Below are 23,133 nucleotides of genomic sequence, written 5' to 3'. Positions count from 1 at the left end.
ATGACATTCAAAAAACTGTATGGAGCCCAGAGCTTCTGACTCTGAATCGCCTTATCTCATCAAGCACAGCCTGTAACATGGGGTAGTTATTTGTGTCTTTTAAAACTCCTCCACAGTGAGCTTTATGCCTTCACTCTCTATCTGTGCATAAAGCTGTTTACTGTATGTGGCACAGAGTATTTTGGTTACCTCCAGCAACTGGGCCAAAAAAAAAAAAAAATTATATTCAGATTCCTCTAGCAAGCTTGATACATTTTCCTGAAGGCTTTCTTTAAATTTGAGGTCACAACGATAAAGGTAGGGGTATGAACTGCTTCCCTGAAGGACAAGAGGAGCAAATAGCTACTTTCCATTCCACTTCATTGAGAAAATTTTTGTGTGAAGCAAAGAAGAGCAGCATGGGAGGAGGAGAAATACAGGAAACAGAACACCCCATTGCAAACTCATCTGTAGGAGAGGCAGCATAAAAAGGGGGTTTACCCGATTAGCATCACCACTGAGCTGTGCTCAAGCTGGCAGGGGCTCTTTTGTGTGCCAGAGACACCAAGCTGGGGCTTGACAAAGTCCAGGCTAAATTCCTGGCTCTGCCAACCCATGTAGGCTAGTTACTGTGTTTAGCCAGGTGCTCTGCTGCCTGCTTTAAAACAGAGTCAACGATTCTGTACTGTCCATCCACAGGGATGTCTGCATTACAAAGGTGCTGCAGCAACTGTCCTCTGGCAAGGATGGAAACTGAAAAAACACAGCAGGCAGTAAAATGCACTGCAAGGGTCTACAAGCCCAGCAGAGTCACTTGTGTGCAATAAAACACAAATGTGCAGCTGTGGGAGAGGGACATGATGGATAAGGTGGGTAGGAGACAGGACCCCAATGTCTCCTGATGCTCTATTTGATACACACAAAGGAGCAAAAGTGATTATTCAATACCAAATCAGCAACACACTCAAAAAGGGCTGCCTTCCTCCACACATTTCTGCACTTCAATGCAGATAGGTCACATCATGTTGACGCCTGCACAAAACTCACCCCTCACAACCTATTTCCTCAGCTGACAAGAAGCAGACTGAGGTCTTATCTCCTCAGCGGGCACAACTGTGGCTGGTGCAGAGGGAGGCTGGCAGCTGCACTTACACGTCTGCACCCAGGTCAGCTCTGCTCTGCAGGCTTTATCTTCATCCACTTCAGGACTGGGCACCTTTCAACACCCTCGGTGTCGAATAACTTCATGCCCCCAAGTGCCATAAACTTCTACAATGACAGTAACTCACAGATGGGTATGGATGGTTATAAAATCATGTCCTAAATTAGGACAGCAAGAGGCTGAGATTGGAAGAGTAGGAGGAAGTCAGGAAATCCCAAGAGAAGATGATGGGGGAGGGATTTAGTCTCTTTAGAAAACAATAATGCAGTTTAATCTATTTTTCTTCTGACTTTACACACCAAAATAAGCTTCTCAGCTTCTGGGGCTGTCACAAATCATACGGAAAATAAGGCCACTGGAACCCCATCAGTAGAATAAGAGTTATATAGTAATAATCCTGAGGAGCTGCACAGGGCTTTCCATCTTCAAAGTGTTTTACAGACAGTAATTTATTAATCTGCAAATTTCCCCCGGCCATCAGCAACTGCTCTGCCTCTCTGCTCAGTGTGACAGACACAGAGCGCAGATCAGCCCTTGGGAGAGACGGCTCAGGCGGCAGCTCTGACCTCTGGAGCCTGACCTCTGTTTCTTTCTCTCTGAAGCTGCAAGTTCTCTGCTCCAGTCACCACCTGAATCGAGAAGCACTGGTGACATCTGGCACCTTGGAGCCAGCTTCAGAGTGGACAAAACCAGTGCCTGAAAGCCCCTGATATCAGGGAGTGTAAAAGACACGCTCACAATCCAGCAAATAACAGCAGAGCCTGAAATAAAGCTCCCAGGACAGAAGCTCCTGGCTGCCTTACAGCCACTGCCTGCCATGCTGGGGTGTCATTCTGGGTAGAAGCTAGCCCCAGTTCTGGGCTCATCCTACCACACAGCCTGTCTGAGAGTCTGATAGTTCCCCAAGGGAGCTATCAGAGGCATTCCTATGCAAACACGATGATTCCTCCCACCAAAGCACTATTTATGCACAGCAGATACCTGCTAACACTTTTTACTGTCCTTCAGATAATCAGCACGAGGCTGCTCCTCCTCTCATGGCAGCAATATTCTTCTGCTTTTGCAATTCCCTAAGACAATACTCCTAACCACCATCCCCTCCCCAACCCTCTCCCTGCAAAAGCTGAGAATTCTTGGAGAGTAAGAGAGCAGCCTGGTTAGCAGAGAGAGGAAAATGGAACAACTACAGCTATATCTTCTACATAAGCCGGTATCTAACATCAGTTAGCTTTGTTCAGAAATAAGAACATAACATTATTCTGTATTCACACTGTTCTTTGTCCAACTGCTTTTTCATCTCTTTTAAGCCAGTGTATATTTATATGACTTCAGTAGTGCCAAAGAAATAATTTTAAGACCAGAACTGGGTCCATTGGTTTTTGCAATCCTTCTCTGGATATCAGAACATTGGGTTCACTAAGCATCCTACAACACAAGTGAAGAGCCTCATTTCCAACTTAGGGATGGTTTAGCTAGGCAATTAAAGCAAAAGACCCCAAACACCATTGCAAACACTATGCCAAAGGTCACAAGTAAGGAATTCAAACCCATGCACTGCAGATCATGTACACTCTCAAGACCAGAAAAGATCTACCCTCGCATACAGAATGAGTGAATAGAAGACTCAGGCACCAATTCAGTCTCAGACTCCACATCTTTTACTCTATGCTACTGAGATCACATTTCTTTCCTCGTACAGTTTGCACCTCCCTTCCGGCAAGTGATTTTGTTGCAGCACCAGCCTCCATACGCAGCAGAAACAGCAGAGCCCAAAGAACAGATGTTTAGAGCCACAGTGCTGTAGGCGAAATCTGGGGGGGAAATAAAGTTTATGGATTTATCTCTCCAGTAAGAAGCAGGGTAAAGCACAGTGCTGAAGCTTTCTGACACATTGCCAGGGAGACTGTCAGCTGTACTGGCTGAACTGGATGGAAAGGCTGCTTGCATCACAGCCAGAGCAGTGCTGGTATTTTAAAGTTGAAATTTAGCAAGTGTTGGCTCCTCATCTCCCCTGCAAGCTCACAGAGCCTGGGACTCAGCAGAACCGGTACCCCTGGCTTGGGCAGTCTCTGGTCAGTGTTGTTGACCACACTGCTCCACCAGGAAGGATGGTAGAGGCAGAAAAGTGGCAACAAACCACAGAAGGACTCCGGTCCCTGCCTCCAGCCTTCCTCAGTCCAGCCTTGGCTGGAGAGAGAGCTGGTCCTGACAGTACAGGATTACATGATTTAATAGTCAAAGCACAGAAAGATATTAATCTGAAATGACAAATCCCTACCAAGTTACACATGTTAAATATCCCAGGAGCCAGGTTCCTCATTGAGAGCTAGCCATCTCCATGGCCTTGCTTGGTGTTAGGTGACCACCAGGGCAGCTGTAGACTGGGCACAGCCCTTCTGCATTCACTCCAGATAACCTCAGCTCTGGTCCCCTCACCCATGCTTCCTGTTCCTGAAAGAAAAAGCAAGCCCAAATGCTGCAACATTACCAGAGCAAGTCTGGTTTCCCATACTGCTCTGTATTTACAACTTTGCAAGGGTGAAATGAGCTCCAGTCGCCTTTTGGTGCCAGCCTCAGGAAAACCCCACAGTGTAACAGAGGGCTGCGCAAACAGCTGCCCCTCCATCCATCTACAAACAGCCATCCAGGCCCATCGTGAATAACAGAAGACATTTTGACAGCCCAAACTGGTTTATGATGTCCATGGCATAAAAAGCAAGCTCTGAACTGAAGAGTGTGTCTGACACCACAGACCTCCAGATAATTAAATGCATATACTGCATTGGATTTGCAGGAGAGAAATATTTTAACTGATCACGTGCCTCATGCATCACCCTTTGACACTTATGTTCTTGCAGCGCTCTACAAGGGCTCTGAGCATCCTGTACAGAAAACCTCTGCATGGAGGGTTCTGGTTCTGCCAGATCCATTGGCATGAGCCTGTGTTTCCCAAATGCCAGGGTGCTCATTTTCACGGCTCCCAGATGACTGTATCAGCTTTTAGGGTAGCTCTAACATTTCCTGGGCGATCCTGGTTCAGTTGCACATACCTCCCATTTCTGAAAAAGCCCAAGATGACTGCACGTGGGGTGTCATAATGCTGCCTCAGCAGGAGGAAGATACTGCGTTGGTGGAGAGTAGAACAGCATGTCCAGAATCACATGCAAAGCAGGGATTTTCCCAGCGAGCAGCAAAGATCCATGTCACTGGATCCCTCCTTATCCTGGTGCTCCTGCTACTTGGGGTTTAGCAGAGGAGACCCAGGCCGCATATTCTTTCTCCCTTGCTGTTTCCTCATTGCTCACCACTTCCACCCAGTCCCTCTCAGCCAGGATGGGACATCCCCTACCAAAGACCACAGCCTACTGTGAATGCCTGCAGCCCTTGGGCAGCCCAAGGAAGAGAAAAGCCTCCCAACCTCTGTGATGAACACTGCACTGAAATGAACCTTGCTGAAGTGCATGATGTGAATTCGGCCATGATAATTCAGTATAGTCCAAGAGGGAATGACACAAGAGCTGTTCATCTGCTCAGGATATTATAACTTCTTGTTTGTCCCTTGCTGCAGAGGGACAAAGGTTCATGGGGGGGGCTTGTCAGCCCTAATTTCTGAGCATTTCCCCCCACAAAACCAGTGCCTGTTCTTTCCTCCCTCCCCCTTTCCACTCCCCTCCTGTAAATCATGCTGTCTCCTTCCGCCCCCAAATAGGAAGTCCGGAGCCGAGACATGCACAATCTGCCTCTTCAGAAGAGCTGGGCTGAACGTGTGCCAGAGGAGCTGCGAGCATGACAACATATTTCCTGTCAGGAAAGTGACTCAGTGAGACGGGTATCAGAGCTCCTCTTACTCCACAAGTTCCCCTCTCCCCTTGCATTGCTGAGGCATGAGTCAGAATTGGAGAGCAGAATCTCAACCCCCTCCAGATCCAACCAGGAATAGCAGAGTTCAGGTTCAAGTCAGTCCTTTCAACTCAGTGACAAGTCAACACCACGTGCCAAGCCCTGGTTTCATCCCTCACAGAAGGGGAATAAAGATACTGACCAAGTGGGCAGCTTGAATTTACAAAGCACTTTTAGGTCGAGGTGGTGCTTTCTGCTATTTGCTAATGCACCCATTTACACCACACTTGTAGCCTCCACACATGAGCATTGTACAACACTCTACAGAACTAGCGTTGTGTTCAATACTTTGCTGAAGCATTTTACACACAACCCTTTAATCCAGAAATGCTGTAAATTCTTAAAACTCGCTGCAGACAGTTTTGTTCTCTGGCCTCAGGCCATCTCTTCCCACAGTAAGTAGGCAGACCCACTGCATGCCATGTCCTTACCCGAGCCTCTGCTGAGGGTGACCATGGACAGCCAGAGTGTAACCAGCAGGACACTGACCATCTTCATCCTGCGAGACAAAGCACACAGAGTTTCTGGTTATTTGACACTGTTTCATCACTGCAGGCAATTTTTTAACTCTGAGTGTGTGTGTTTATCCCTCCATCCACCCAATGATCCTTTAATTCTGGTAGGTTTTTTTATTTCATGAAGATGCCTTGAGAACAGTATCTGCGTGGCAGCATTGCTCTGCCTGTGGCAGCTTGCCAAGCCTGGGAGGTGATGGCTCTGAAGAGGACAGCCCAGATCATTGATTCAAGTCACTGGAATAGTCTGTATCTGGAAGCACAAGGAGTAAAATAGGTGCTTGCAGGCTAGAAATCCTGACCTTTGACTCCCCAAACACCGAGGTCCTTTGCCAAGACCTCATTTGGCTCATTTCTAAGAACAAGTGCAGAAAGCACTTGTGATGGTGAGCAGCAGCTGAAGCACAATTGCACTGAATATGTGTTTGACGGTTCAACAGGACAACCACACCAGTGCAGTCCAAACTGGCAAGGTCTGCTGTTGGTGACCTGCAAAGAGGCTGGTTGCCAGGGTCCTGACTGCTTCACTCCGCTCCTACAGGCAGTGGAGGCAACACAAGGCTTCACCAGCCCTTTCCAGTCAAACTCTTCTTTGAACAGCCACATCACAGGAGTAAACAAGCATCAGGTTTGTAGGCTTTTCAGAAATGATTTGAACAAAGGCTTATACTTTCTAAGCAGCTCTGATAAGCAAAAAACAATCCCAGACTTTTCCATTCCTGCTACAGAGCACAATTTCCTGTAATTTGAGATAAATGTACATTGCCAGAGTTTCACTGGCTGACCGCTCTGGTATCTGGCATTCAGCTCTCAGAGCTGCTCGCTCACTGGAATTAAATCTCCCTCTGTTTCTAGGTTTTTCAGGATGCAATTTATAAGCTGGTAGTCATGAAAACTGACATCTACTAGATGCTCTCATTAACGGGGTGAAGGTCGCATTTGATACTCCTAGGTGCTGTCAGATCACAAAGGGAGAAGAGATGGTTAAAAGGCTGAACTTCATCAAAGCATCTCAGCTCCACCAGGCAGATGCAGTAACGAGCATGGTGATACTGTCAGGAGCGTGCTTACGAGATGACAGGGAAACCTGTTCTATCACAGTGGGTTAAAAGTGTGGGGAGAGAAGCCACAGAGTTCCCTTAAACACGTCCCTCATAAACCTGTCCAGAATATATGCAGTACACAGAAGGGCTTTGAGCATAAGCAGAGAGCACCTATGATTGCACAGATTGCAGAGATTAACAGGAATGGGACACGTGAACTGTACTTCTCAAAACCCAGCAGCGGATATTGAATCCTTCCTTTTCAATGCTTACATCTGAAAAGCCTTTGTGCAATGCTTTCCTTCTGCTGGGCTCATCTCAAAGAGACAAAGGAAATCCGGAGCGAGCCTGCTCTTCCCTGCACAGTCCATGTGAAGGGCTGCAGATTGCCTCTGAAGCCATCAGGCTTTAAAAAACGGGCAAGAAGCAGAGAAGAAAGTGAATCTTCTTCCCTGAGGTTTAGTTGAGGGCTGGTCATCCCCTACTGCCTTCCTCCAAACTGAAATACCAGCTGCTAATCAAACCCTTCTCCAATGCCACCTACAACCAGTTCCCAATGTTACTTAAGAATATTCATAGAGAAGAAACAGCATTCAGTACTCCCATCCCCCAGAGATGTTGAAGAAAAATAAAACATCTTTACACCATCAGATCGGACAGAGAGAACCAACATGCTGCACTTCTGGTAGGAACTGAGGATATTTTGGTAATTTAGATGCTCGAAGAGAGGGGGGTGTAAACAGCAACGGGGAATCATTCCTATAATAAAAATCCCTCGTGATTCCCTCTCCATTTGTCATTACCTAAATGCACGGCGTGTCCTAACTCACCCTTATTTTCCAACAATTCTCTCCTGCATTTTGCACAAATCGGACTGAATTCAGCCCTGAAGCATGCAGGAACAACTACTGACTTTGGATGAGTTTATCTTGTATAGAGCAAGGCCATTTATGTGGCCCGAGGCCAAAATAAACTACTACATTTCACTCAGTGATACATGAACTCTGCAGCGAGCTAATATTTACATCCATTAGCTATGTTCACAGGAACATGCTCCTTTCAACTGTCTCAAAGAGCCACCAAGTCTCTGTTCCCACGAGCAAGGTGTCCAAGATTTCCATACTCCTCCTGCTAGTAAGAAAATCCTTCCTTCTTGCTCTACCGAGCTATAAAATCAGAAGCCTTACACAGAGTGATTTACTTCTGGTTTGTTCCAGGCTCTCCAGAGATCTTATCAGTGAAGGCAGACAGACACAGAGCCTGTCAGATTGCAGCAATTTCTCCATTACAGGAAAGGGATGCACTTGACCACAGCCCTGGCTGCTCTCACAGTGTACAAAATGCAAGGGTCCATGGAAGATACACATACAGAGTCAAGGGCTGGTCAAGAGGAGCTGTCGCAGCCTCCTGGATGCCCTGGCTGGGCCAGCATTTGCCAGCTGAGATAAAGGAAGAGGATACTCTCTGTTTGGTAAAGAAATGGAAAACTCACATACTCAGTGAAGAAGATAAAGGGGACAGCAGGGCAGGATGGCTTCTGCAGTCCAGCTCCATTCCTGTGGCACACGATTACTCAAAAAACCCCTAAAACCCCCAAAAAAACAAAGTCACAGGATCTGATGGTTTGTACTAACACAGGTTCTGTGTACTAGTGCTGCTAGCACTGGGATGCTTTGCTTTAAATAGCCCCAAATCTGTGATCTACCCCAAACAGAAAGGTCTCCCCACAGCAGTCCTGTTGTCACACAGAAGGGCATTGCATCCAGTTGCAGAGAGAGGGGGTGGGTTTTGCAATGCCCTTAAGAACCTGACACCACAGGACTACAACCCACCCCAGTCTTGCCAGGAAGGGAAGAGTTTTCTCAACCTTTTTTGTTTCGTGACATCAGAAAGCATGTTGCCATTTTGCCTGTAAATGGTGCAATTCCAGTGGTGTCTGATGAACTTCTTATGCAATTCCGTAGCACTGTGCTGAAACACCAGCATCTCTGGTTGCAAGCGAAGGAGCCAGAGGCCAGGGAGTGCAAACCCAGGTGGCAGCAGAGGGGTTCACCCAACTGCATCCACCCAAAGCAAATAAAAATAAAAGCAAACACTAAAGGGAGCCAGGAATAAAATCAGTGAGCAGAAGAGCTTACCAGCTCAGAAATCACATTACAGCTAGGAAGCAGGTAATCAGAGCAGCCAGAAGACAGCTGGAGAGCTCTGATACATCCTCAGCACTTCAGGAACTTCTCATGAGAGCAATATACTCTGAGGTGTTCTTAATATCTCCATAAATTAACATTTCAATAATAATAATTCATAGAGTGGTTGGGGAAAATGATCCATCACAGCCACTGTTAGAATTTTTTTTAAGGAACTTACTTGATATGTTCACTTTGTTTCAAATCAGAAATTGTTCCCTGAGCACTTTCTTCTTCAAACTTTCACCTTCTTTCTACTGAGGAGCAAAGAAAAGTGGGGTGAGGAGAAACACAGTCACAGAAGTGTCTCCTTAACAGCAAAGAGGGTGGAAAGGTTTGTGGGGTTTTTTTTCGTTTAGTACTGGTCACAAGTGGCATTTATGTCAGAAAAAAACATGAATATTTCCATATCAAACACCTTTTAATAAAACACCCTCTCCAAACAGACCTCAGCAAAGAATCATTCACTTATGCCTTTAGCAGCACAGACCCCATAAAGCCTATGCACTTTCTAAACAATTATAAAACCCAAGATAGATGTCAAATAATTAACAAAGAGAGCTGCACTCTAAGTAACTACTGCACACCTATTCTCAAAGACACTGTACCAATTCTACAGAACAATGCTGCATTTTCCAAGAAAAGTACCTTTGTCCCTCCTAACCACAGGCATCTAGGGAGGGCTGGTAGGTTTTCTGCTTTTCACTGAGAAGTCACACTATGGCCTGCAGAACAAAAGCACCCTTCAAAACCTTGCCACTAAGTGCTCTGGCTGAAAGGGCATTTATAATAAAGCACTTTCAGAAAGAGGAAAAAAATAACTTCAGCCAGAGTAGCTTTTACATACTATTTTCTTTCTATAATTCTGTCCAAAGTCAGAAGCATTTGAGAGCATAGGACTGGCCCCAAAAAATGGGATGTAGACAGAGGAAGGCTAGCAAAATCCAGAGTGGGATGGCTTAGGAAATGCTTTGTTTCTAAGCCACATGGACTTGAGGATGAAGGCTGAGTGATGGGCTGCAGAGCCAGGCTGGTGCTCAAGAGAGAGGCACAGCTCCTCTGCTCCCACATCACAGTGTGCTCACAAGCCCTGGGTCCCTGCATCCCCATGCAGCAGCATTGGAGAAGGCTGCTCGAGGAGTCTGCTGTGTTTTCTTATGGGGAAAAATAAATGTACACTTCAAGTAAATTCAAAGAATCCAAAAGGCAGACAAAGGGCAGCCTGCAAAAGCAACTGCAGAAAAGTAACAGCAAAAACACTAATGGAAAATGGGAAAAGGCCCTTCTGCCCTCCAGGAAACACTTTTGCTTTTCAGTACGTGCAGGAGTAAGTCAGACAAAAGGGGGAATTACTGTAGCATAAACCATCTCGGTGCCACTTACCCGGGATTTGCGCAGTGTCTCCCTGGCCCTGCCCCTCCTCTGGAGGCCATTTGGGCACTACATGGCACCACCCTTTGCTGTGGTGTCAGCAGTTCCACTCTGCCCAAAGCGGAGCTGCTCCTGCAGAGAGCTGGCCAGTCCCATGGGCAGCCCCCCAGAGGAACGGAATGTTACACCGCAGTCTCTGGGAATGGGGGTAGAAAGACAGGTGACGGGGTTCAGAAGTCCAGCCATTACTCCTCAGGAGGAATAAACACGTTCATTACAATTTTCATTCCCAGACATCTTCCAGGAACAGAACGGGGAGGAATCAAGCAGCAATTTGGTGATGAAAGCCATAAGCAGCTCGGAGCACTTTCCCTGCTCTAGTGCATGCTACGCCACACTCATCACTTCAAACACAGGCACACTGACCAAAGGGCCCCCAGTGCTGTACTCAGAAAAACATTTGCATCTCCCCTAAGGGCAGGGAGTCCAGTTTATCTTGGCAGGAGCTCCCTAACAGCCAGCACATTTCAGCAGGAATCAACCAGGGCTGAAGCCTGCCCGGCAATCAGGGATATCGCAGGAGCCATAAGTGTGACCCAATCAGCACATCTAATGGTGACACATCCAAGGCATGTGCAGGGACCTGCAAGATCAACACTGAAGTCCCACTTCTGCCAGGGTAGCTGCACTCACCAGGCTATCACATGCCTGACAGCAGAGCGGGCTGAAAGGAATTTGTTCTGAAATGTTTCTATTATAAAAGTAATTTATGTCATCAGAACCAAAGGAAACATTTCAATTTGAGCAGCCTGAAAGTTTTTCACCAACTAGAATTACAGCAGATATCACACACCTACTTTTGTAGAGGGGAAAAAAAAAATAAATTACTGGGAGTCAGATGCAAAGTTGCCCTGGTGAGAGGTGTCCCCTGTCACTAGCACAGAGCATCTTCTGTCTTGCTTGGCCAGAGCTGGCCACTTGAACACAGGACCTGGAAGCACTGGCTCCCAGCACTGGGGAGATACAGTGCCCACACACACACCTTTACACCAAGGTCTACCAAGTACCCTGAAGAGAAGGGGGGAAAAAAATTAAAAATAAAACCAAACACACAACAAAAAAATCTGGAAACAGTCTTCTCAGTCAGTGGCTCAGCCAGCTCATTGCCAGCCAAGGACATGACATCAGGCATCTGAGGTGGTTCCATTTGCTTGTCACCCACCACAGCCCCTACCTGGCCTCCTGCCTGCCCATCCAGGCCAAGGGCTGCAGTCTGATGTCTTTTTAATAACTAATTTTCACTAAATCCCCAACATGGGGAGGAATGAACCCAGCAGTGTGCCACCCCAGTCACCACAGGAGGTGGTCCCAAGCTATTTCTCCCTCAACAGAGCAGCACAAATCGCGTGAGCAATGCTCCAAAAGCACCAAGAGCTCCTGAGGACAGAGCAGGCAGCAGCCTCACCTCAGGCTCAGAGGCTCGGGAAAAATTGCAGAGATTTTCATTCACAGTGAGTCATTTCTGGGAGCTTCCTTGGTAGTGCAAGATTTGCCTCTGCCAGTGCCAATGTTTGGGACATGGAAGCAATTGCCAGGCAAGGAATTTGTGATTTGCTATTGACATTTAGATACCATCTCCTGGTGTCCTTTTGGCTCAACAGATTTAATACTAATAATCAGAATTCAGATGAAGAAACTATTTTTCTCCCTCTCAAAAGGAAAAACGTGGAAAGGCAGGGGTGGTTTGAAAATATGTCTAAAGAAACTCAGTACACCCTGCTTCTCTTTGCAGTTCTCCTGGGGTCCTCTCAGGACTTGGCAAAGCAGAAATGCTACAGATCTTACACACTGCTCTGCTGGAAGCCAGGGTGCCACTGATTATACTCTGGCAGCTATTTAGGAGGCAGAGCACACTGCATTTCATACATCAAAAATAAACTAGCACAGTAATCTGTCATCTCTACAAAATACGCACACCTGGACAAGACAAATAAACAGCTGGGGCTACCACCTAGAGATATGTGGAGTGGGCTGAAGAGGGGCAGGTAGAGCCACAGCTATAAAATCAAACAGCACAGACTACAAATGCATACATGCTGGCCACCAAGCAGTTCAAACACCAAGCTACAAGAGCACTTCTGTGCTCAAGCAAAAGGTATCCAGCCAAGATAGTCTATTTTTTAAGTCTGAATAGCCAGGGAATGAAAAGTTTCCAACAGAGCTTCAAAGAGAGCCCAGATCTTCCATAAAGCCAGACACAATGCTTCTATTTTGGACAGCAATGTTATAGTGAAAAGAGAGTTCTGAGAAATACCCACATATTGCACTACCACAAAATAAACTGATAAACTAATCTTCACACAGAAAAAAAGAAAGTTGTAATCAACATAGCTCAAAGACTTGAGAAGACTTAAGGAATCCAGAGTGAGATTCCTCCCTTGCTGGAAAAATTCCAATTAGTTCTCACAGAGCACCTGGAGACATCTGACGAACATTTAATTTACACATTCTGCCTCCTGACCTTTTTAATGGTTTTTCAATGTAAGCAGCTTCAATATCCTCCCTAAGAGGTTCTTCCACTGCTGTGGTGGACACAGCAGCACATCCACATTGTGCAACAGATTGCACAGCAGCAACCCCAAGTTAGCTCTGACCAAGTCTTTAAATCCAGAGAACACAGTGCAGATTCGAGCAGGTTTATCAGCTGGGTTTACTGCCTTTCACACCACCAGCCTGTGACTCTTGAACCCCAGAGCAGCTTTCCCAGGAGAGGTATCTCCTCATAAGTCCAGCCTGGCACAGCCAGTGCTCTGCTCACTCCATATCCCCACCATCACACCAGGGCTACACCCAGCCCTGCCCAGCGCTACCTGCAAGAGGGTCTCAGTCTCAAAAAACACTCCAAGAGTTTATTTTCCTAAATTCAAGCCCTTGCTGCCAGCTATATACCTGCTCCTTCATTTCATCTCCTCCCCTTATAGCCCTCAGTGCTTGCAGACCAGATTCCCACGGTGGCTGCTCTATATTCAGCCATCATCTTCCCCTTCTTGTTCCTCCAGAGAGGGACACAGCAGGCAAAAATCCTCCAAGCACCACCATGCTCCAGAGCACATCATCACTCTTTCACTTCCCTTTCCAGAAGTGCCACAAATTCCTCAGGCAGCCTGCAATGTCTCCAGCACCGCAGCAGGTTTGCCCATGCTGTTGCCAGTGGGGAAGACCCAGCTTTCCCCACAGCATAAGAGAAGGATCTCCTTAAGTGACTCTTGGTATGCTGGGATAAGCAACATATTCAAGGGTAAAAGCAAGTCAGATGAATTTTTCAAGTTTGGGCCACACAGCATTTCCACACTGATACTTATATTAATCATGTTAATTTAATCCCATTTAGCCTTATACGTAAAAGCAAACAAGAATAAGACATCAAGATGCTTCTATCCCTGTCTGCAGCTCAGACAGGCTGTTCTAAGTGTACTTTACACATCAATCCATGGCACAATTTAAAGCAATACTAAAACAGAAAGCCCAGGAGCTACTGGCCTCTCCCAGGACAGCATCCCACTTACAAACAGATCTCCAGAGGTCCTTCCAGCCCTCCACATTCCCAGCCTACCCACTTGGTCCTCCTGGTGACTATTCGAGCAGCTTTCTTTTGCATACTGCCCCTTCCTGGTAAGCATAGTACAGCTGCACTCTGCAAAGGGGACTAGAAAAAGCCGGGTACACACAAAAAAAAGAGGAGGTAAAGAGAGACAGAATGAGATAATCCTTCCCCTGTGATGTGTACTGGATTTGCTCCCCATGTCTCTAACATTTCCTTCTGCAAATACTCAGTTGCACCATCACAAGGAACTTGTTCAGGCTCTGCCTGCACTGACTCCAGCAGTGCAGCTCAAAATTCAACCTTCAAACAACACCACCCTGATTTTTAAGTCCTGGAGCCTTCTTTGAGAAAGTCTGCTCTCTGACCCACAGCATGTACACAGTGCGAAGGCTGAGATGGAGCTGCAGGCAGCAGTATGCTGTGATTGTCATCAATATTAATTATTTGGGGAGAATATGATTGATCTCATGAGGGCAACGAATTCATTTCCCTAGCTGAATGACAAACAAAAGGCAATACATTCACTGCTGACATTTCCAAAGGCTACAAGGAGCAGCGACACAAGGAAATACTGCTGTGCACTAAAACCCTGCTGCAGAGGGCCAAAAACCTGAAAAGCCTCCACAATTTTAATTTCTGAGCACTTTCAACGCCAGGAAGTGGATGTCTCAATATCCTGAAATCTGTGCTGTCCCTGGCCCTGGGCTGGCTCACTTCTCTGCATTGAGAGGAAGTAATCACTGAGTGTCTTTAGAAAGCTCGGTTGAGTTTCCCTCCTGCTCTTTGACACTTTGTGTCAGCAACTACAGTCATTGCACCTGTCGGACAAGGGGGGAAAAAATGCTTATAAAGGGGGAAACATTACCTTCCTGGGTAGTCACAACCTAGGGCTATTCAGCACCGCTGCAATGCAAGATGCAGCTCCCCTGTGCAATGGGAGAAAAGAAAAACAAAGTAAGCCTGGAGAAAAACATTTCCATCTCTCCATGACCTTGAGTCAGGGTGTCTATGTTTGTGCAACCTCCCAGGAAGACAGAATTAAACAGCCTCCCTAAATTCCACATAGCAACATGAGAGAGAACAAGGAAGGTGGAGAAAGGTAAATTGCACTGAGACTGCAGTTATTTTTTCAGGAGACTGGATATGGGGAAACCCAGTCTGTGGGGATGTTACTCCAGTGGAGTCTTAGATTTGTCACGTCGTTCAGTCACCCCAACACATCAATCCTGTCTGGCTCAAATGAAACCAGCACAATTTATTACAGCAACACATTTTGGGATCCAGCAGCACATCTCTGTTCATTCAAAGAGGTTGGGTGGCCTCAAGATCTCCACAGCCTGCCAGCTGGGCAGCAACACATACATTCCTGTCCCATTACCAAGACCCCTTCTTAGAAACAAGGGCTGGAAACTGTCTGTGTCTTGAAGGAAGAGGGGGGAGGCAGCTATTTCCAAACAGAACAAATCCAATTATTTGTATTAGAGTGAATTTGCATGGCTCTTACTGTCAAAATCAGTATTTTCTAATGATCTGAGTTTTGACTCAACAGATTGCTAACAAACTTATGTAGGTGGGGCCCTGGATGGTACTACGGTGGGAGGGAGGTGAGATCGTCGTACTTATTGCAAACTAAACTCAGAAAAAATAACTAGAAATTTGGACTATTTACTCTGCCATTTACTATACTTCTGTAAGTCTCCAAGGTTGAAGATTTTAAAGCAGTCTGCTAGTTAAGGGTAGAAATACAAATTTCTGTTAATGTACATGAAACCTACATGTAGGCATCAGTCACCAAAAGCAGTGCAGGAAAAATTATAGTGCCTCCCTGATAATCAAGCATTAGAGAACTTATAAATAAATGGCTGTTCCCTGAACTGAGTGCATTAGTAGAGGCTTCTGCAATCTGTGCCTCTGTTTCCCCAGCCACATTTATAACAGTCTCTTGCCACCTCACACCACAGCTGTGCATCTTAATGTCTCTAAAGTGCTTAGAGATGCTGAGATGAAAGATAACATATGAGTGCAAAGTATAGATTAATTCCCTGAGCTCAACAGTCAGTGGAGCTGATGGGGCTAAATGTCTCACCTACCCATCATATAAAACTGAGGTTCTGAGCCTGTCTTAAATAGTAACTACTTAAGCAATAGTTCCCTTGGAACAAGTCATTTTGAGGTTGGTTAGTCGGGCACATGGAGCCTCAGCAGAGGGAAAACACAGAAATGCAGTACAGTACTATGAAAAATAGATGCTTTTCCACAAGGTCTTAATCATGTTCCTATAGAATTTGGTAGTGGGATTTCAACTCATTTCAGTTAGAGCTGTTCACATTTTAGCAACCACCACATTAAGAATGTGGCCAAACATAATTTGAAAAGCTTTTTCCACTTCTGTTTGTTTTTTAAATTATTAAAAATCCAGTTTAAATAGTGCAAAGAAAACTTTAAATTGAGTAAGATAACTGTTGGCATCCTTCCAAGTAGACAGCAAACCCCAAAATGTTACTGCAAATCCAACAGATGGGAGTTATTTTTCACTCTTTAAAATTTCATTCCTTTGCACTGAGATTAACTGTAATTAGCTCTTTATTTACATCTAACACAAAAGGTAAAATGACAGAGAAAGGCAACTATAACCACAAATCATGGGCAGAAAAAGGAAAAAAAAAGGCAAAAATTTCCTCTGAGAAGAAAACATATCTTTCTCGCCAAGTAGGATAATTGTTATAAATATATAGTTAAACAGCTCCACAGCATTCTGTCACTACTCAGTATAAACATTTAGGTCACTGTTTTGCAAGCTTTTACACACAAGTTGATCAAATATCTAAGAATCATCCTCTGAATATCTAAAAAATCTCACATCCCTAGAAACGGACAGCATCAGGCCTAAGGGAGGCAAGACACTCCATGTCACTTTTATTTCAGTCACAGAAGGGATTAAGCAAAACAGTGAGGAAAACAAACAAACACACAACCAAATAATCAAACCCAGCAGCTTTTCCAGATAAAGGGAGAGGTATTAAAACTTACTTTTTTTTTTTCTTTTTACCTTTTTTTTTTTTAAGTCCTCTTCTAATTCTCATAACACTTTGGATTAGTAAAGCTGAAGAGGCCTCTTAAGAATTTGTGTAAGTGCATGATTCATGCCGTATCTTTGCCTTTCAGTTGCACAACAAAGCTGGAGCTGCATGTGGAGCCCACAACCAGCCTCTTACCATGGTACTGCCAGGCTGCACCAGAGAGCTCCCCACTTGCACCCAGACAACACACTGACCCGTGGCCATGCTGGCTCAAGATGAAGGCCAGATCCAAAGCTGTAAGGGTTAAAGAGCAAAGCTTGCCCAGCCATGCTTAAGCAAGCTGCTAGCAACAAAAAAAAAAAAAAAAAAAAAAGAGTGAGCAGGCTTAAGGGCAGTCTCAAATGCTTCTGAACCAATTGGAAACTCTGCCATGCCAGCTCAAGGATCCCAATACCCCTGACAGACATGGGATGGGAGTGCTAGACCACTCAGTTTTCCTTCCAGGAATGATAATAGGTCTCTTTCTGGGGACACCAAGAGAGAGCTGGGAAGAGCTGGATGGCCCTACTCTGAGTGGAATTTCCAAGGTAATGGCTCCCTAGCACCTCCCTGGTGTTCCCAGAAGGAACCACCTACCACTTCCCCTGTTCAGCCCAGGATTCATGGCAATCTCTTCTCTGCTGCAAACAGAGCATTTAAGTTAACAGTCCCTTTTTGTTAACACATGTAAATGTAAAACAACTCCATAAGAATCAATGTAACCTTTTCATATAAATATAGAGTCAACACATAACAAGTGAGGGCGTAGAAGGAAAGAGGGAAAGACAGCAAGAAGGATCCAAACACCAAGAACCTAACCTTGACTCCACTCACTGCAAAAGGTAAGGACTGGAATAATTCTCATTTACTCATATGAGAAAGGGAAGCTCTCACACTCTTTTCTTCTCTTTCCCTAACGCTCTCAGATACTTCTATCTTGAGCCAATTATCCTTGATGTAGTTTTCTTTAAATTGTAATTGGATAATCATCCAGACTCAGGGGACACCTGTGTCAGAGGAATTCCTGGGGATATATCCCCGTTTGATGAAACTGAGAGTTGTTAAATTAACAAAGGACTGACTAAAGATACAATTCTTCACTTGCAGTAGAAATTCTGTTTTACAAGCAACTATTTTTAGGGAACCCTATAACAAAATACATACACTTGTATGTTCATGTTCCTGTATTTTATTTTCTGTCAAATAAGACTCTGAATTTATGAGTATCATGTTCTGTGCATGTGTCTTATTGGGACCTCTGAGGCTGAACATAGCAAACACACTGGCCAAGATCGCAATTCCCAGTAGTGTAGGCACCATTTGAAGTAATTTCCCCAAATCAGTTCCCTTCCTACACTCTCGCCAAACATACATCTGGCTCAGTCGCGTGCCAAAGCCCTACACATACCAACACTGTGGCTGAGGAATGGAAGATTAGCCTTCTGCTTTGCAAAAACTTTGGGGTGGGGGGAGAAATCCTAAAATACCTCCCAAAAGGAGAAGCTGTTTTATTCCAGTTTAGCACTGACTGAAGCTCAGCCACACGTTTTGGTGACGGCAAAGCAGAACAAAGCAGTTACAAACCACGGAGGGAGAAAACCCCACCTGCACGTGGGCCCCCAAGCTACACACAGGGTGCAGAATTGGTGTGGAGAAGGGATCAGCGTGGCAAACCTGACAGCCAGCTTTGCCTTCCTTCTGCCTTTGCATCTGTCCCACTTTGCACAGCCGGAGGAGCACCAGCTCTCACGCACCAGGTACAGAGATGCTACCAGCCCAGGCTGCATCAGAGGAGACAGCTCTTGGCCCTGCTTCTGGGGGCAGTGAAATCCATGAGCTGTGTCAAGAGAAAGGCTGGGGAGGAAGGAGGAGAGCAGGCAATGTCTGAATTGTGAGATCCACTGTAGAACGTGTTTCAGTTCCCAGATAACGTGGCGCTGTTCACAGATTTCAGCTTATACAGGCTTTTCCATATATCTATTTTTATTCCTGAAGCATTCCCCATTACTGTATGATGAAAAAAAAAAGACACGAGTGCACTCACATGCTGATATCTTCTTCCTGACTGTCCACCTGGTTAATGCAACCTGTCCTCTCAGAATCAAGCTGGGGCATCTCTCCCACACCACTAGCCACAAGGGTTACCTCCATCACAAGTTTTTGCAAGTCAGTCTTGCTGAAATGAGAGGTCACTTGACAAGAGTAGGGGACCCAGGACAGATGGGGAAAGGAATATGAATCATGTGCCTGCCAGAATAACCAACATAGAAATCCAAAACATAACAATAAGTGAGAAGAAGGAATAAAAACACAAGTTCTGGCCTCTTATTCTGAAAAAGCATCACGGTTCCTCCTTAGAGCTGGCATCTGGTTCATACAGGTCTTGAAGGAATAAAGCTGGGACAAATTCTCTCTGCCTTGTTCTTCCTATATGCATATTTCAGAGCTTAAAGTCACAGCACTGAGGCCAGCAATGAGGCACTTTCCATACCTTTGTGTAACCAGGCACCATCCAAACTGCTGCCACATCACTCTCCCTACCCTCTGAAGTCTCTCTTACCTATATGTTCCTGCCAGATACTTTGGGGTAGCACTACCTGACCAAGGGTATGAGTCTGCTGGAGCCAAGACCAACACAGTACTTATCCCCACTGCACACTCACTAATGTTTTAGATGCAGAATACCTGCACAGAGCCACAGAGTCTGGAAGGAGAGAGCCTAGATGTGTTCAGACACAAGCTTTCCTTCCAGACTCTGGAGGGACCAGAGGACCTTCTGGACTCTGGGGAGGCATGGACAGACATAAGCAAGCACTGCTATTCCTATATAATACGTAGACACTTTGAACTCAAGCTACAACCAGAGACATGGAAAGCAAGTCACAGGGCTGTGAGAGTGCAGACCTGCCCTCTGCCTTGCACAGAGGCACTGCACAAGAAACATAACCTCTCACCCCACAGCCCCCATGCAGCAGCTCCCGACTTACCAGCTTAATGTTTCCTGTCATTTCAGTGCCCTGCATGCTTCCACCACCCCAAGTCCTCAGGGTCTTACTCTCCATGTCCCTCATTATCCTGCATCCTTAACTGCTCTTACAGAGAAAGTGTTCCCAGGGACACCAACAACACCACACCTATTTCCAGGGAAGGAGAATATCTAGGTATTAGAGCTTAATCCTCTCTGCTTGCCCTCTCCTGCTCACCAGAGGCAGGTAATGGAGGCAGAAAGCAGGACCCTTTCCAGCACCAAGCCTGCCCACCAGAGAGCCCTGGGGCTGGAGTGATGCTCTCCATGCAAACAAGGGATGCCTTTCCTGCAAGGAACACAGGAACACATCTTCCAGAGCTGCCAAAAGCAACCTGTTATAAATGACCCTCTAAGTTATGAGATATGGACCCTCCACGGTACAGTTAATAAATAATACCCCACAATCCTTCTAGGTATGGAAGTGTAAGTTCTTCTTACCCAAAAGAGGCACTGTTAAAAACAGAGTGTCAGGAAAATAATACTTTTTAATCACAAAGGAGGTATCTTTTTGAAAAATATAAGGAGCTTGCTGCAATCTCTCAAATCCAGAAGTAAAAAGCCTCTGCTAGGACAACAAAACTGAATGCATGGAACAAAAGCCATCATTTTATAAGAAAAAAAAATCAGTAAAGCAAACCAGAATTTTATCCAAGCATTATAATCAGCTATTCACAAAGAAGAGGTTAAGATGGAAAGAGAGAGTGTGCATGTGAGAGTGCATTTATAATCCATTTTACTGTAACATTCTAAGGCCCCGAGATCGGGATTCTGTTGTGCCAAGCACAGTAGAAACCCCAAGAAATCAGCCCAGGCTGAGGAACAAGCACTGTGCCAGGGGGAAAGCAACACTGGCACAGAAAGGGGACACCTGAAACAGTGAAGCCCTGACAGGCTCCTTTTTCCCCACCTTCTTTTTCAGGAAATAATTCCCACCATCCAGTTTCCCTCCAGGTAACCTCCCAAAAATGCTTCTAATAAGGGGGCATCTGTTCCCAACAAACACACAGCAAAGGCCATCTTGCTGGCAGTATTTAATCGCTTCCAGTCGGTTTTCTTGGACATGTCTCTTCCACTTTATTTCCCTGCTGTGGCTTAAGCCTGATCCCTTCCTCTCCCCGCTTCCTTTTCAGATATGTGTTTGACAGTAGAGGAGAGCAGGTATCAGAGGCTCCCACATTTGCAATACATATGATAAAAAATGAAAGTTGAATTCATCAGTGCGTGTAAGAGCTCCAGCCAGGAATATCTAGATTTCCCTGGCTCAAAGGAGCGAATTTAAGGAAACCACTCCGTATTTCGGAGACCGGGGGTATGGTCAGCAGGAGCGCCGGATACACAATCCGCGGTCCCGCAGCTCGGCTCGCCTCCCGCACACACACAAGCTCCTTCCCGAGGGATCGCGGAGGGTCCCCCGAGGGTGCGCGGGGGTCCCCGGCCCCGCGGTGGCACCGGCACCGCCGCGCCCGCCGCCTCCTCCGCCCCGCTTCCCCCATCCCCGCACCTCGCTCTCACCGTGCCGACCCGTCCTTGCCCAGGCCCCCGAGCACTGCTCCTCGGGCTCTCCTGAGAGCTTCCTCTTCTTTCTTTCTTATTTTCTCCCCCGTGCCAGCCGAGGAGTGGGGGCTGCTGCGGCCGCCGCCGCCACCGCCCGCCTCACCCCGCGCCGGGGCTGGAAACCTCCTGCTCCGACACAAACTTTCCCTTCGCGTGCGGGGAAGTTCACGGCCAGGGCGGGGCGTGTCCGGGCCCGATCCCCTGTCCCTGCCCACGCCTACAGGAACGGGATGTCCCCGCCCATCCCCACGCTCCGCGGCTCACCTGGGGACGCGGGGAGTGCACAGCTGTGCCCTGCGCCGCGCTCTCCTCTTCTTCTTCCTCCTCCTCTTCTTCTTCTTCTACCTCTTCGTCGTCCCCGATCGGCGCCCCGCGGCTCCGCTCCGCCCTGCCCGCCCCTTTCCCCGCGGCCGCGCTCCGTACGCGCACGGGGAGGGTCCCCCCGCCCCCGGCGGGTCGCTCCGGGGAAGCGGGATCGGAGCCGGAGGGCGCTGTGAGAGAGGGAAGCGGCCGCGCTGTCCCTTCGCAGTTAGCGGGGTCCGGCCGGAGGAGGCGGGTGCGAGGCGGGGTGTGCGGGGCCACGGCTCCCTCTCCTGGCCGGAGCCGTCCTGCCGGCGGGAGCTGCCTGCAGCCGGGAGCCAGGGGCTGGCCGTGTGGATGGTGCCCATGCCGCAGCCCCTGCGCGCTCTGCGGGCTACCTGCTCCCCCGGGAAAATAAAAGTTTCTCCTTCTCCCCTCTGATGTGCTGGGATTCCCTTACAGGAATTTCCTGCCTGGGCTCGCTGGAGAGAGCTGGCAACCTGGGCGCTTTGATGCCACCTCATTTCAGAGAAGTGACACCTATTTTTGCCGTATCCCTGCCACAGATGCAGCCCAGCTGAGGCTGAAATTGTTGATGGATGAGGAGTGAGCACCTGAAACAGGCTGCAAGGGCAATGTCAGTGAGTCTTGGGAGCAGAATGAGAATCTGCATAGATCTGGGCTAGCACCTGCTTCTGAAGAATGTGCCTGGAGATTCTTAGTGCAGGAGTGCCCTTGCTCTGGTCCATGAGGAAAGCTCGTTCTCCTCTCAAGCTGGCTTGGAGTCTCTTCCATCCTGGCAGTGAGTGACCTGCCCTTATTGGTACTTTTATCACCTCTTGTCAGGCTGACAGCAAAATTATATGGCTGGACAAAAAGTCTTTAGTGCTAAGGAGACTCCTGTCTGCTCAAAGTGCTGCAGAGCTTCTTAGCACTATTGGCTACAACACTTGGATCAAGTTCAATACTTCAGTTGTTATCCCCAGAAGGTGAATCCAGGATACCTAGGAGACCAGATTTCACTCCACCATATGACGCTCCTCTGCAACAAACCTATTCTGGAGAGCAGGGTCTGGCCAGAGCGTCTGGCACAACCTCTCATAGCCGTTGCCATCAGTCATCTCCCCATTTTCTCTGCAAGGCCATATGAGGCACCACTGCACTCATGGCTGCTGGGAAAGGAGGTCCTTGCTCTCATCAGCTCATGCCAGCTCACCAAGGTGGGCACACCTGAAGTTCCCCCATCCTGAGGAAGAGTGGTTGCAGCCTGGCTATGCCACAGGCTGTGAAGGAGCTGCGATAGGAGGCCAGTGCTGCTCCTGCAGCTCCAGCAAGAACTACTCTTTCTCCTGCACCTCTCTCTCCTTCCCTTCACAGGGTTCTGGCACAGCAAAATCAGGCAGAAAGTTTCTTATCTCAGCAGCTTTCATGT

The 23,133-nt window shown here is 47.0% G+C and overlaps 1 protein-coding gene across 3 annotated transcripts in view; it reads right to left on the bottom strand.

The window, feature by feature from the left end:
* Positions 1–21,944, bottom strand: part of IL1RAP (interleukin 1 receptor accessory protein) — a 49,886-nt gene extending 27,942 nt beyond the window's left edge. Inside the window, exons 1-2 of one of the 3 annotated variants that reach the window (XM_051782154.1) lie at positions 21,666–21,944; positions 5,473–5,540 (exon numbers count right to left, since the gene is read on the bottom strand). In XM_051782154.1, coding sequence (XP_051638114.1) covers positions 5,473–5,539 — 67 coding nt within the window. In that variant the 5' untranslated portion in view covers position 5,540; positions 21,666–21,944. Of the gene's footprint in view, positions 1–5,472; positions 5,541–21,359; positions 21,593–21,665 lie in introns of those variants that run through there. The other 2 variants (XM_051782156.1, XM_051782155.1) reach the window with 2 other exon arrangements.
* Between the last annotated feature and the right edge of the window lie 1,189 nt (positions 21,945–23,133).

This window comes from Manacus candei, unplaced genomic scaffold (assembly GCF_025592945.1).
Source record: "Manacus candei isolate 608988 ecotype Guabito, Panama unplaced genomic scaffold, ASM2559294v1 h1tg000015l, whole genome shotgun sequence".
Taxonomy (NCBI): domain Eukaryota; kingdom Metazoa; phylum Chordata; class Aves; order Passeriformes; family Pipridae; genus Manacus; species Manacus candei.
The sequence above is the reverse complement of the archived record's forward strand: the minus strand, read 5'-3'. Positions and strand labels throughout refer to the sequence as shown.